Below are 14,660 nucleotides of genomic sequence, written 5' to 3' on the forward strand. Positions count from 1 at the left end.
TTGGAGCTTACAGAAAGGCTCCAAATTTCTGTAAGTGTCTCTCTGGGGCTAGCTTACTGGTGACTCTGTTTTCTCCCTTCCCCAAACAAGTTGGCCTCTCACAAAATTTGGGAAAGGATAGCATGCAAAATGCATGCTGTTCTCCTACTTCCCAATTCCCTTTTTCTACCCAGTGCTCCTCTCTAGCTCCTCTCTAGCTTCATGCTCCTCTCTAGCTGCCCAAAGCCTGTTGCCATCAGAGCGTCTCCATGCTCCAGCAACCTAATAGCTCATAAAAATCAAGCGATATGAAACACCCTGTACAATATCCAGAATAAAGCTCCATAAACGTTAACTGCCATTATCATCACTCTCACCCAAACTTCTCCATTCCATTCCCACCCTCCCCCTTGCTCCCAGCCAAACTTCCATTCTCTTAATACCAGGCTAAGAAAAGCTATCTGAATATACTAAATGTTACTTGGACATGGATATTTATACTATCTTTTACTACATGCAAGAAGCTATATGAGGTTGGAAAATATAAGATCAAAATATTTTGTCTTCTCCAGTATGGTTCTTCATCTAATTCCTTCTCAGCCTGGTTCCTGGTTACAGCTGCCTTTCCTCCGTAACATCCATCAGAACTAATTCTCTTAGCTCTTGTTAATAAATTATTTGTCAAGGACTTTAACAACTCAGTTCTAAACCACTCTTAATTCCTTTTTGTTGATCTTTCCAATAGTCATCAACCCTGCCTACACATTGGAATCACTTGAAAAAAAAAGTGTGTGTACATGTATGTGTGTGTGTGTGTATACATATATACACACATATATATAAATTTTTTAATATATACAAACATACATAGTAAAGCCCAGTCTATCCTAACCAAAGTATAATCTGATAGAGCCCAGGCATGGTGTTTTTTTATTTTATTGTTAGTTTCAGGTGTACAAAACAATATAATAGTTAGACATTTATATTCCTCACAAAATGATAACCCTCCCTCCCCCAATCTACTACCTCTCTGACATCACATACAGTGTTAAAGTTCTACTGACTCTATTCTGTATGCTCTACTCCACATCCTGTGACTATACATATATTAAATTATAGTTGATATTCAGTATTATTCAGCTGCAGGTGTACACAGCAGTGGTCAGGCACCTACACTGTCCATGAAGTGGTCTGCCTAATAAGAGAAGTGTCCATCGAATACCCTATAAAATCTTTACAACGTTATTGATTATATTCCCCATATTGTCTTTCGTATCGCCATGGCAATCTTGTGGTTACCAATTGTGCTTTCTAATCCCTTCATTTTCTCCCTCATGCCCACTCCCATTCTATCTAGCAAACTTCAGTTTTTCTTTATATCTCTGAGACGGTTTCTGATTAGTTTGCTCATTCAGTCAGTTCTTTAGATTCCACATATAAGTGAGAGCATATGATATTTGTCTTTCTCCATCTGACTTATTTCACTTAGCATAATGTTCTTTAGGTCCATCCATATCGTTGCAGATGGTAAGATTTCATTCTTCTTTATGGCCGAGTAATACTCCATTGTATAAATGTACCACAGTTCATTAATCCAGTCATCTACCGATGGGCATTTCGGTCTTTAAAAGCTCCTCAAAAGATTCCAAGTTGTAGCCAGGGTTAAGAACCACTGTTAGCCTCTACTCTGAAATCATTTACCATTCCTGAAGCATTGGATACATCATTTATTTGTTCAATTCATCCACTCGGTAACCATTTACTGAGTTCCTACCGGGTGCCCAGGCTGGAGCTTGCTAATCAGAACTTTCCAGCTACATAGCATTCTCAGAATCAAACATAAGTTTCTAACTGCTGCATCGTAACTCTCCATAAGCAGACAATTTCTCCTCTCTTCTCTGTCACCACTCTTCCAATTTCTGCACAATATTCCTACCCTTCCTCTCCCAATCAAGGTTGTTTTGTGACTTCTCTGGGATTTTCAATTGCATCTCAAGGTTTTGGTCAAAGTAATCCTGCATTAACTAAACTACTGGCTAAAACCCACTATAATATGGCATTTATACAAATGCATAAGGATTACTGATGTTCATATCTGAGAAAGACCTGCCACATACCAGGATTGTGGGAAGTCATTTAACCTGAGCCTCAGTTGCTCCTTCCATAAAACGGTAATAATAGAAATTATCTCATAAAATGGTGTAGGATCAAATGAAGAACTCAGAAAAACACGCCGCATATATAGTAAGATGTGGTAGGCTGAATAATAGCTCCCCAAAGATGTCCATGTCTTAATCCCTGGAATTTATGAATGTTATCTTACATGGCAAAAGGGATTTTGCAGCTGTGATTACAAACTTGAAAACGTGAATATTATTTTGGATTGTCTAGGTGGGCCTAATGTAATCACAAGAGCCCTTAAAGAAGTCAACCTCAATTGAGGAACATTCTACCTAACCAGTATTCCTCAAAACTGTCAAGGTTGTCAAAAACTGGGGAAGTCTGAGAAACTATCAAAGCGAAGAGATGCCTAATGAGACAGGGCAACTAAATGTAACGTAATGTGGTACCCTAGATGGGATCCTGGAAAAAGAACAGTAGGTAAAAAATAAGGAAATCTGAATAAAGCATGAACTTTAATTAATAATAATGTATCAGGTCAAAGGGAAGAGGTCAAAGAGGAATGTAAGAGGTCAAAGGGAAGATGTGACAAAGGAAGCAGAGATTGAAGTTATGCCATTGCTAAAAGGAGATCAAAAGCCAAAGAATACAAAGAGACCCTAGAAATTGCAAAAGCAAAGAACGGGTTCTACCCTAGAGCCTCAAGAAGAAATGCAATCCTGTCAACACCTCAATTTTAGCCCCATAACACCCATTCTCAGACTGTGATCTCCAGAACTATATAATGATAAAACTGCATTGTTTTAAGCTACTATGTTTGTGGAAATTCGTCCCAGTAACACTAGGAAACTAATGCATAAGGGATATATAAGTGTGATAATTATTTTCCCCCTCTGTTTCAAAGCATTTCTGAGTTAATATCAATAATGATGTCATGTTGACAGTGTACGTCTTTGATATGATGTATGATGTGATGAAAATGGCATTTTAACTCTGTGATCTCCCTCCCAAAAACCCATGTACAGAAAAGAGGTAATATAGTAGGCCTGCCCTCCTATAAGGTTGGCTCTAGGTTGACATCTGAGATCTTGAATTTCTGGAGAGCTCCCATCAACGTAGTAAGAGTAGATCTCTGTGCCTAAAATGTTGGCATAAATAATGTGGCTTATGTTGAACATCTGCTTTTCTTCTGATGTCTGGAATTTTGGTATGTGTCAGGCAGAAGAGTCTACATGACCAGCCCCCAATAAAAACTGTGGGCGCTGAGTCTCTAATGAGCTTTCCTGGTGCAAACATTGCACATGTGTTGTCACCACATATTGCGAGAAGGAATTACGTTCATTCTATGTAACTCAGTAAGTCAATGGGGAAAGGACACTTGGAAGCTTGCACCTGTTTCATCCAAACTTTGCCCCATGAACCTTTTCCCTTTGCAGATGTTGGTTTGTATCCTTAAACTGTAATAAAACCTATTTGTGAATATGACTATAGGCTGAGTGCTATGAGTCCTCTTCTTGAGTAATCGAATGTGGGGGTGGACGTGCAGACCCATTATACAAACCATAACCCCAGTCTAATCATGAAAAAGCATCACCTAACCTCAACTGAGGAACATTCTACCTAACCAGTATTCCTCAAAACTGTCAAGGTTGTCAAAAACTGGGGAAGTCTGAGAAACTATCAAGGCGTAGAGATGCCTAATGAGACAGGGCAACTAAATGTAACGTAATGTGGTACCCTAGATGGGATCCTGGAAAAAGAACATTAGGTAAAAAATAAGGAAATCTGAATAAAGCATGAACTTTAATTAATAATAATGTATTGATATTGGTTCATTAATTGTGACGGATGTATCACACTTATGTAAGATAATAATAGGGAAAACTGGGTGTGGGCCATATAGGAACTATCTGTACTAGCTTCACAAATCTAAAACTATTCTAAAATTTAAAAAAAAACAAAGCAAAAAAACTCTTGTTTAAGAAATTTCTGATCATGTATTTTGTACAGAGTATTTGTTAAGCATTAGAAAATTTAGATCTATACAATTACTTAAGGTAAAGGCATTACCAATTCCATGTAATTTTGCTCCACACTTATAATTTATCTATATTTTCAAATCATTTTGAAATAACAGGAAAACAAAATTAAGACATTTAGTTTATTAAAATTGACTGAATATTTGTATCTGACTTTCTGGAAGGTAGAAGCAAATTAGAAGTATCAATCTACTGAGCAAGACCTAAATATTTTTACATTACTAAAATGAAGAGATTGACAAACTTAAACTGAAACAGTAATTTGGCACAAAGTAGAGTGAGAAATAAACAATGATCTGTCTCAATATATGAATATGTCTGAAGGTCATGATGTTCTTTCAATCTATTGTCTTCTTCTCTACAAGACCAATTCATACTTACATTTCTGTGTTTAATAAAAACAGTAAAATCTGTGTCATCTAATTAAATTGTCATATTTTCATTACTGAGGTTTTTTCATTTCAACAAACCATTGATTTTCTGCTGGAGGAAGAGAATGAATGGGGAATAGCTGTTCAATATGTGTGTTACTATTATAATTCAGAAGCACATAAATTCTTTTTGAAAAAGACAACCAAATATATACCTGGAATATGATTTTGTGTGATGATGAAACAAGTGATAAAAGACTAAATGAACTCCATTAAATTTATGAAAAATTAAAAATGATCTCTATGAGCAAATCCATGAAAATGAAATTTAAGAGCTTTTGTAGAAAATATATATATCTTTTCTCTATAAATATAAGTAATTGGGTCTTTCATGTAATTTATTAGCCTCTATTCTCCCCAATACCTATGTCACTCCCGTGTAATAATACATCAGTCTTAACTCATTTAGTTCACTGTGAACAGTGTAATATAATCAGTGTAAATGGTTTAGTGATTTATTGTAGACCATGATAGTCAATTATTTTATATTCTCATGCATAGTACTCCACAGAATGTAAGGTAAACTCTCTCTTTTCACAATAGTTTCCTATGGGCTTTAAAGAGACATTTCCTTTTATTCATATTAAATAGGCCCAATGTTAAGAAATGTAAATACAATAGAATGAAATGTTGTTTAAATAGAATTATTTTAAAATATTATGCAACCTTGTACACCAGAAGCTAAACATTAATGAATGCCAACTATAATTTTATATATATAATGTGATGGTTCAGTGTGAGGTCGGAGGGATAGTGGATGGGGGGAGGGGGTTCACAGTGTGAGGGATATAAATGATGAACGTCTAAGTATTACCTTGTCTTGTACACCTGAAACTAATAAATAAATAAATAAATAAATAAATAAATAAATAAATAAATAAAAATAAATAAAATATTATGCAACCATACTAGTGACAGCTTTATTTCCTCTCAATCCACAAGAGAAAATATTTTGTGCCAGGACAAATTTTTTATTAATTGCCTCTAAATGCAGATATTTCAGCTTTTTCATGATCATACTAACCACCTAGAAAAGCTACATAGGAAGTCTCAAAGAAAATTAGAAAATGATTTGAACTGAATAACAATGAAAATACAACATAAAACTCAGAGAATGAAGCCAATACAGTTATTAAAAGGAAATTTATAGTATTAAATTCTTAGATGAGAAAAAAAAAAGATTTCCAATTAATAATGTAAGTTTCTACCACAAAAAAGTTTATAAGAGAAAGGAAAATAAAGTCAAAGTATAAGAAACCAGATAATAAAGATCAGAGCAGAAATCAATGATATGAAAATAGAAAACAATAGGAAAAATAATTGAAACACAAAGCTGGTTGTTTGGAAAGATCAATAAAATTGATAAATCTCTAGCAAAGTAAAAAGAAAAAGAGAGAACGGTGGGGGAGGATGCTAATTGTCATTATCAGGATTGAAAAGGGGATAACATTACAGACCCAACACACTGTAACAGTATAATAAAGGAATACTATAAAAAACTCAACACACACAATTTCAAAAATTTACATAATTCATTGAAAAAAAAAACCTACCAAAAATTCACTCAATATGAAATAGATCACCTGAATTGTCCTATACCTATTAAATAAATTAAATTCATAATTAAAAATGTTTCAAAAAAGAAATCTTCAGGCCCAGTTTCATTACCAAATATGTTTTTAAAAAGTGACATTGATTCTCCATAATATTTCCCAGAAAATAGAAAAGAACACTTTCTAATTCATTTAATAAAGGCAGCAATGTCCTGATGTCAAAATTAAAGATAGTATAAAAATAGAGAAAACTACAGAACAATGTCCTTCACATACAGAGGCAAAAGAAACAAAAAAGAAACCTTCCAAAAATATTGGCAAATAGTATCCAGCAATATAAAGAAATAAAAATACAACATAATAAAGTGGTGTTTATTGTGGAAATGATAGATTGGCTTAATAGTTGATACACAATATTAACACTGAAAACACATGATCAACTCCTGCAGAAAGTTTGACAAAGTTCAACATCCACTCATGATAAAACTATCAGCAAATTAGGAATAGAAGGAATTTCCTCAGCCTAATAAAGAGCATCTATAGAAAACTTAAAACTAACATATTTAATGGTGAAAGACAATGGTTTCCTCCTAAGATAAAAAAAAAAAAAAAGTAAAAGAAAAAGACAAATGTCTGCTCTCACCACTTCTACTCAACATTGTACTGGATGTAATAGTTAATTCAGTAATAAAAAAAAAAAAAGAAAAAATCTATATTGGAAAGCAAGAAGTTGTCTTTATTTGCAGACAACATGATCATCTAAATAAAAAATCCAATGGAACCTAATAAAAAAATACTATTCCTGATAGGTGAGATTAGAAAGGTTGTAGGATATAGGGTCAACATACAACAATTAACTGTACTTCTACATATTATCAATGAATAACTAGAAATTAAAATTTATTAACAGAATGCCATTTACCAACAGTATAAACATATGAATACTTAGGGATAAATCTGGTAAAAAATGTCAAAGATCTGTGCTCTCCCAACATCACAAGATACAAAGTCAAAATAAAAATTAATTGTGTTTCCAATATATAATGGTAACCAAAATTTTTGAAAATTAAAACTAACATCAAAAAGTAAAGACTTAGGTATAAATTTAACATAGCTTCCACAGATTTTAAATGCTGAAAACTGCAAAATATCGACAAAATAAATCAAAGACCTAAATAAAAAGGGATACATATCACATTCATGGATTGGAAAAATCAACACAGTAAAGATTTCAGTTCTCTCCAAGTTGATCTATAGAGATTAAACATAATTACAATCAAAATTGCAGCAGGATTTTTAATAAATATAAACGGGTTGATTGTAAATTTTATATGGAAAGGAAAAGGAACTAGAATAACTAAAACATTTCTGGGAAAGAACAATCAAGTTGGAGGCATCATAGTACTCTGTTTTACTACATAGTACTCTGACTTACTACAAAGCTACAGTAACTAAGAAGAAAGGGCTATTGGCAAAGGGAGAGACACAAAAATGAAAAGAATAGAGAGTCCTGAAACAGACCCAAACATATACAGCCAACTGATCTTTGAAAAAGCTACAAAAACATTTCAGTGGAGAAAGTCATTTCAACAAATGCTGCTGGAAAAATCAAGCATATCTATGCAAAACAATGGACCTTGAGCTAAACCTCACATCTTACTAAAAAAAATTAACTCAAAGTGAATCATAATACTCAACATAAAACTTAAAACTATATAACATAGAAGAAACCATAGGAGAACTCTTCATAAGCTAGGGTTAGGCAAAGAGTTCTTAGATATGACTTCAAAAGCATGATCCATAAAAAGAAAAAAAATTTGAGAAATTAAACTTCATCAAAATTAAACATGTTTGTTCTATAGGAAATGAAAATTGTTAAGAAAATAGAAAGACAAGCTACAGACTGGGAGAAAATATTTACAAAATCACACACCCAATGAAGGATTTACATCCAAAACATATAAAGAACTTTTACAACCAAACACGAAGAACACAATCCAGTTAAAAAATGACCAAAAGATTTGACAAGACACTTCATTAAAGAATATACACAAATGGAAAAATGAGCATATAAAAGTGTTCAATATTATTAGGAAAAATGAAAATGAAAATTACAATATGCTACCACTACTACATTGTCTATTGAATAACAAAATTAAAAAAAAATTGAGAATACCAGGTGTTTGCAACGATGCACAGCAAATGGAATTCATACATTGCTGCTTGGAAAGCAAAATGGTATAGACATTCTAGAAAACAATTTGACAGTTTTTTATAAAGTTAAATGTATACTTACCATATGATCCAGCAATCCCACTCCTCGGTATTTACCCTAGAAAAATGAAAACAAGTTCACACAAAAACCTGTACATGAATGTTTATAACAGCTCTTTTCAAAATTGCCAAAACGTGGCACAACCACCAACAAGGTGGTTCATTCATACAATGAAATATTATTGAACAATAAAAAAGAACAAACTATAGATACATGCAACAACTCAGCTGAATCTCACAGGAAAATGTGGCTGAGTAAAAGAAGTCAGTCTCTAAAGGTTGTATACTATATGACTCTAATTTTATAACATTGTATTATTTTATAACATTATTAAAAAGAAAAAACTAAGGTAATGGAGAAGAGATCAGTGATTTTCAGGGATTAGGAATGGAACAAGGGTGTGATTATGAATAATTCAAGGTTCAATTATAAAGGTACAAGTGAAATTTTGGGGGTGATGGAACGGTCTGTATCCCCATGATGGTAGTTGTTATGTGAATCTATACCTATGTAAATCATACAGCAGTATACCAAGAACAAATCAATTTTATTGCATGATAATTAAAAAATAAAACAAAACCAAAAAGACTATGCTGCATAAAAAAAGTCTTGCTGGCTGAATGTAGTTTAGCGCTGTCTTTCCTCAAACTATACGTTCAGTCAACATTTGCCGAACAAAAACTGAAAACTGGCTGTATTTTCTGCTTCAATATCAAGCTCATTTTTATTCCTAACTTTCAAAAATTTAAATATTGTCTATGTCTATCAGTTTTTGTTTCTGTGTTTGTCTTGTTTCTTTCAGTTTTACATCCCACATATCAGTGAAATCATATGGTTCTTGACTTTTTCTGTCTGACTTATTTCACTTAGGATAATAATCTCAAAATCCATCCAGTAGTTTAGTGGTTACCAGAGGGTAAGGGGGGAAAAAGGTGGTACATGAAGGTAAACGGGATCAAATATAGGGTAATAGAAGGAGAACTGACTCTGGGTGGTAAACACACAATGTGATATATAGATGATGTGTTACAGAATTGTACACTTGAAACCTATGTAACTTTACTAACCCTTGTTACCACAATAAACTTTAATTCAAAAAAATTTAAATAAAGTTTTGTATTGTCATTAACATTTCCTATAATGGTTTCTGCCACAGAAATATCTATAGTTTGCACAAAATATCATTAAAACTGTCAAGTGAAAGTCAGAAATCTTGATTTTCCAGCCAATTATTCTAAACTTTAAAAACAAAAATCATTGATAACAAAAACTTTTTCTTTGTATCGTGTATGCTTATCTTCCACATTAAAAAAAAAAAGACAGGATCTGTACTGAAATTACACAAAGGCATGGTATACCAAACAGATATTTGATAAATGCTTACAGAATTTACTAATCTTTATTAAAATGGAATGAGCTGAATAACTAAGCCATTAATTTATATCAAATAGTAACTCTTCCTAGGATTTATCTTTTCGCTTGAATTAGCAAGACTGATGATTAGAAATTATTTTTCTTCTTTCTGGTTCAAATCATGATGTAGAATCATATCCCTAAATCATGTTATTTCTATGTTGCTGCACACTTTTACATTTTCTTTGCTAAGGAGACATTGGGTATTTGTTTGCCTGTAGCTCCTGTGCAACCAACCAAACCTATTAGGATCCTGCCATGTCAATCCCTATACTGGCCTGTCATAGGTGTGACTAAGACTCATTTATTCTGACCAGTTAGCTGAACAGATTGGTTAAAACACGTGTGTGAATGAATAAAAATAGTTTCACATACACACACACGATACTAATTTGGTCTTGCTTTGCTCTAAACTGTGTAAAATTGTTTTCCTACACTGAAAAATGATTAATGATATAGCTGAGGTTTTCAGAAGTAACCCAAGAATTAAACACATTTTTAAAATTGTGAAGATGTTATTTGCATATACATGTACAGAGCAAATATAATTCTCATCCTTCTTTTAAATTTCTATTTCTTAGAGAATTATTTTGGAGCCCTTTACATTGTTTTAAAGGTATTCTTTCTGAAGATTCATTTTTTTGAATTTTTTTCTGATAATCTTATTTTATAGAATTCTAGAGTTGCAAATTCTTTATTTTTAATTTTTCTTAAATTGATTGGGGTGACAATGCTTAGTAAAATTACATTGGTTTCAAGTGTACAATTCTGTAATATATAATCTATGCAGTGTCTAAGGACACACCACCCTGAAGGCACCCAATCTCATCTGAATATTCAGTTAACATCTCCAATTTATCTAGGTTTAGGTCAAATTTTCAGTAAAATTTTTTAATTTTACAGCTTCAATAAATTAAACTATAAATTATATTTTAAAAGTGCTAAAACATATTAATTCATACATTCTACAATGTATGCTTTGAAGCCACGTCACACCATTACCTGCAAATAAACCAAACTGGAATGTTCTTGTCAGCAAGAAGTCAAAAATGTACTAAACAATTACCTATTATACCTATTATGCTATCTAAGTGAAAGATGAAAAATACCTAAGTCTTACTGAAGCACTCAAAGCAGTAATTCTATTTTATTCAGTCTATGACTAGGATCATCAGCAATAATGAGTCTGCTTAACTGTTTTTCAAGGAATGAACTATTATGTAAAGTTGCAGCTTTCTCTATTTTAGCACTAAGGACACTTAATATTCAACATACAGATTAATATGGACAACTATCTATTGTAAACAAGTAAATAATAAAGGCAATTTGCAAAAATAAAGTTTATATAGAAATACACTAGTCTTCAAACTTCCAAACTTTCATAAGCACTTCATCCATTGGCTTTAATTGGTTTCCTGGGCACCTAACATTCATTGTTCAGTCCCTTCATACACCCCACCCCTAAACACATCAGTATGGGTAGAGGAATTTAAACCATAGAGAAGCATGCTCTCTTGTAAAATTACAGTAAGGGTCACAATTTAACACCGTTAACCACACCTGATTCATGTGGCACATAACTGAATAAGGCTGCTTGAAAATATCCACTTAAGCTACATGTGAGAAAGTGAATGAATGTCACTAGATTATAAGTAGATGTACGTAGACAAATTTTTATGCTTCAATTTAACCTGAAATAAAATCCTAACTTGAATAAATTTAAAATGTATATGACAATCTCGTCTCAATATCATGAGATTACTGTTCTTCTAAAATATTAGCAGAATTGGGGAAAACCTTCCCAAAAGGATACTTTCTAAATATCTGTGAACACAGAGACAGGGTTAAACATGTCAATTATAATACACTATAATTAAGTTCACCTACAGAGAAAAGTCATTTCAAAAATCATTACGACCAAGGTGTATACATATGCAATGTTAGCTCCTCTCCCTAAACCCCAACATTTGTAATACAGGATTCTTAGTAGAGTCTTTTAAACATTACCTGCTTCTGCAGCCATCTTTCATGCCTTCGTTGTTTCCTTCTCAGATTCTTCAACTTGCTCCTTTCTCTCTTACTGAGCCTTTGATTCATGGCACCCAATGAGAAACTGCCTGAGCGCAGGAAGTCCAGAGGGGAGAGGTGCTCTTCCTGGTCCGAGGCCTCCACCACACTCCTGCCAGCCGAGGGCAGGTCCATCAGGAAAGTCAGGTTGTTAGAACTAGCATGGTCAGAGCACACTGCAGAAGCTTCTAGACCACACTGAAATTCTCCTCCTCTTTGTGTCTGGGTCTCACGGGGAGCCACCGACAATCTTTGCAGCAGCACATTAGGATCAAAATTTGATGAAATCTGAAAGGAACATCTATTTTTAATAGATTCTAAAGGCGAGTCCAAAAGGTCAATAGGCTGTGTTTCATTTAGCCTGGGATAGGCAGTAGTTTTACTATGTATTTCATATAAAGTGGGTAATAAAGTCAGTTTCTCACTGATGTTCAGATCCAAACTATGTGATTTTCTATGAAAAGCTCTTGTGGTGCACCTGCCAGTCACAAGCTGGGGAACAAAAAGCTGGTATTTCGGATCGGATGCTTTGAAGAGCAGTTTTTTGTTCTTTATCTTGAAATATGTAGACCGTACCTCTAGGCAGAGTGCTTCTGTTAATCTTCCAGGGCCATTATTATTTTGAGCCATGTTTAAAAGCCCATGATTTCTGTTTCTGGAGGTGCCACCTGTCAGCAGAGTTTCTGTGTCGCAACCTGGCGGAACTCTAGGATGTGACAAGTATTTCAGCGATGGTCTTATTAGTCGGCTGGCTTGTGCTGGCTGATAATCAGTCCGGCTCTTGGAGAGATGCACAGCTGTAAGCTGGCCACAGGAACATTTTGGAGTGCTGACAAAATTAAAGCCCCCTAAACGGGCCCCACAAAAAGGGCAATTCAGTTTTCCAACTGTCCATTGGGCCTACAAGTATTAAAAGAAAATAAAGATAATGTTTTCATTATAAAGTAATCAAAAAGAATATGAGTCTTTTGGGTTTGTTGTTTTTTTTTTCAAGCTGACCATATGAACGTTTTCGATATTACAGAAAAGGCTAGTTAGCTTTCTGTTTTCTAATTGTAGACAGAACAGTAAATAGAAACAAGCTTTCCAATAAATAGTGATAAGCAGCTCCAAAGTTCTAGAATAACATATTGTACATCATGCTGATCTAAACAATGCTCCTAAAATTTTTAAAAGTGTCTCTTAAACAGTAAGTTGAATATGGATACAGCATGAACTAATGAAAAGAAAAATACACTATGGAACCAGGAAGCCAATCAGTCTACAGAGCTTAATTTGCAAGTAAAATCTAACAGAAAAGTATCTGTTTTGATACACTTCTTGCATACCAAGCACTGTGGGAAGGGATTTTATCCAACCAACAGAATAGCTTTTCTTGTCTTTTTACATACAACCAAAAGATACTGGTTGCATACATCAGATAGTGTATTTTCTATACTCAGATTTGAAATTAATAATGAACTGGCTTAAAATTATCTTTTCAACAGAGATAATGGAATATCTACAGTGTCCTAATACATTTTGTAAAGTTCAGGTCACTTGTAAGCAGTGCATTGGCATTTTCCCAGGAAATCATTACAATGTGAGAATGGATACAAGGAATATCAAATGTTACTGTTTAATAAAAAAGTTAAGCTAGTCAGTGAAGAAAGGCAACTATATTTTTCTAAAAATATATTACTTATAGTTTTCTAAGACTTAAGTGTTTTGAATTGTGAGAAATAATACTATACTGTTAGCAATATGATTTCTTGCTCTTATAATATTTCACTAAGGATCCTTAAAAGTGTGGTATTTTGATTTTTATTGGGCCAATAAGTCATTAATTATCCAGTTTATTTTATTTGTGCACATACATGAATAACATACAGAATATTTTATTGACTCCATTGATACTGTTCTAGGTGCTAGAGATACAATAATGAACAAAATATAAAAGTCCTTGAGTTCATGGAGTTTACATTCTAGTAGGGAGCTAGGCAATTAACAAGATCTGTAAATCATATATGTATGTGTGGGTGAGTGTGTATATATGTATATGTGTGTATATGTATAATAATGCATATATATGTAACATACACTTATGCATATTTACAAGCACTATATATTATAGTGTGTGAGTGTGTGTGAGAGAGAGTGTGTGTGTGTATGTGTGTGTGTGTGTAAAATATAGACAGGTATATAAAGCAGAGGAGGAAGAAAGGAAGTGTGAGGATGGTAGGTTGGCCAGACAATGCCTCATTGAGAGTAAAGGCCTATGGAAATGAGAGAACAGGTGAGTATCTGTGGGAAGAGCTTTCGAGCAAAGGGAAATAACAAGTGCAAATTCTGAGATGGAAGAGTACCTGAAACACTCCAGTAATAATGAAGAAGCTAGTAAGTATAATCAAGAGTTATATACACATCCTTTCATGTCTCTGAAAAGAATGTATCCAAGAAAAATAGCTCTACAAGGAGGACAAAGACATTCTGAAGGTACTATATGCCTAATTTTATTCTGAAACTAGGAACTTACTTTTTGTATTAGGCAGTCTATCCATTCTGGAAGGGCTTCTATATTCATGTGCCACACATGACAAATATTTTGATCATCAGCTGAATCATGTCTATCCTGTTATATCAAAACGCATGATATTAGTTACTACCAGTTCAGAATTTATTTCACAAATTTCATATTTCAGTGAAACATAAAAATATAAATTCAATTTCAGCTATGAAGGAAATACACACTGCCCTCCTCTCCTCATTCCCATCTCCAAAAACAAACCCACGAAGACCAAAA

General features: G+C 33.5%; 1 protein-coding gene across 4 annotated transcripts in view; it reads right to left on the reverse strand.

Moving 5' to 3' along the window:
• RNF180 (ring finger protein 180) overlaps nt 1-14,660 on the reverse strand; it is a 139,102-nt gene that overhangs the window by 88,885 nt on the left and 35,557 nt on the right. For all 4 annotated transcript variants that reach the window (XM_081053319.1, XM_081053321.1, XM_081053320.1 and 1 more), the window contains exons 3-5: nt 14,394-14,489; nt 11,819-12,778; nt 8,420-8,455 (exon numbers count right to left, since the gene is read on the reverse strand). In XM_081053319.1, coding sequence (XP_080909445.1) covers nt 8,420-8,455; nt 11,819-12,778; nt 14,394-14,489 — 1,092 coding nt within the window. The remainder of the gene's footprint in view (nt 1-8,419; nt 8,456-11,818; nt 12,779-14,393; nt 14,490-14,660) is intronic.

Source organism: Rhinolophus hipposideros, assembly GCF_964194185.1.
Source record: "Rhinolophus hipposideros genome assembly, chromosome: 7".
Classification (NCBI taxonomy): domain Eukaryota; kingdom Metazoa; phylum Chordata; class Mammalia; order Chiroptera; family Rhinolophidae; genus Rhinolophus; species Rhinolophus hipposideros.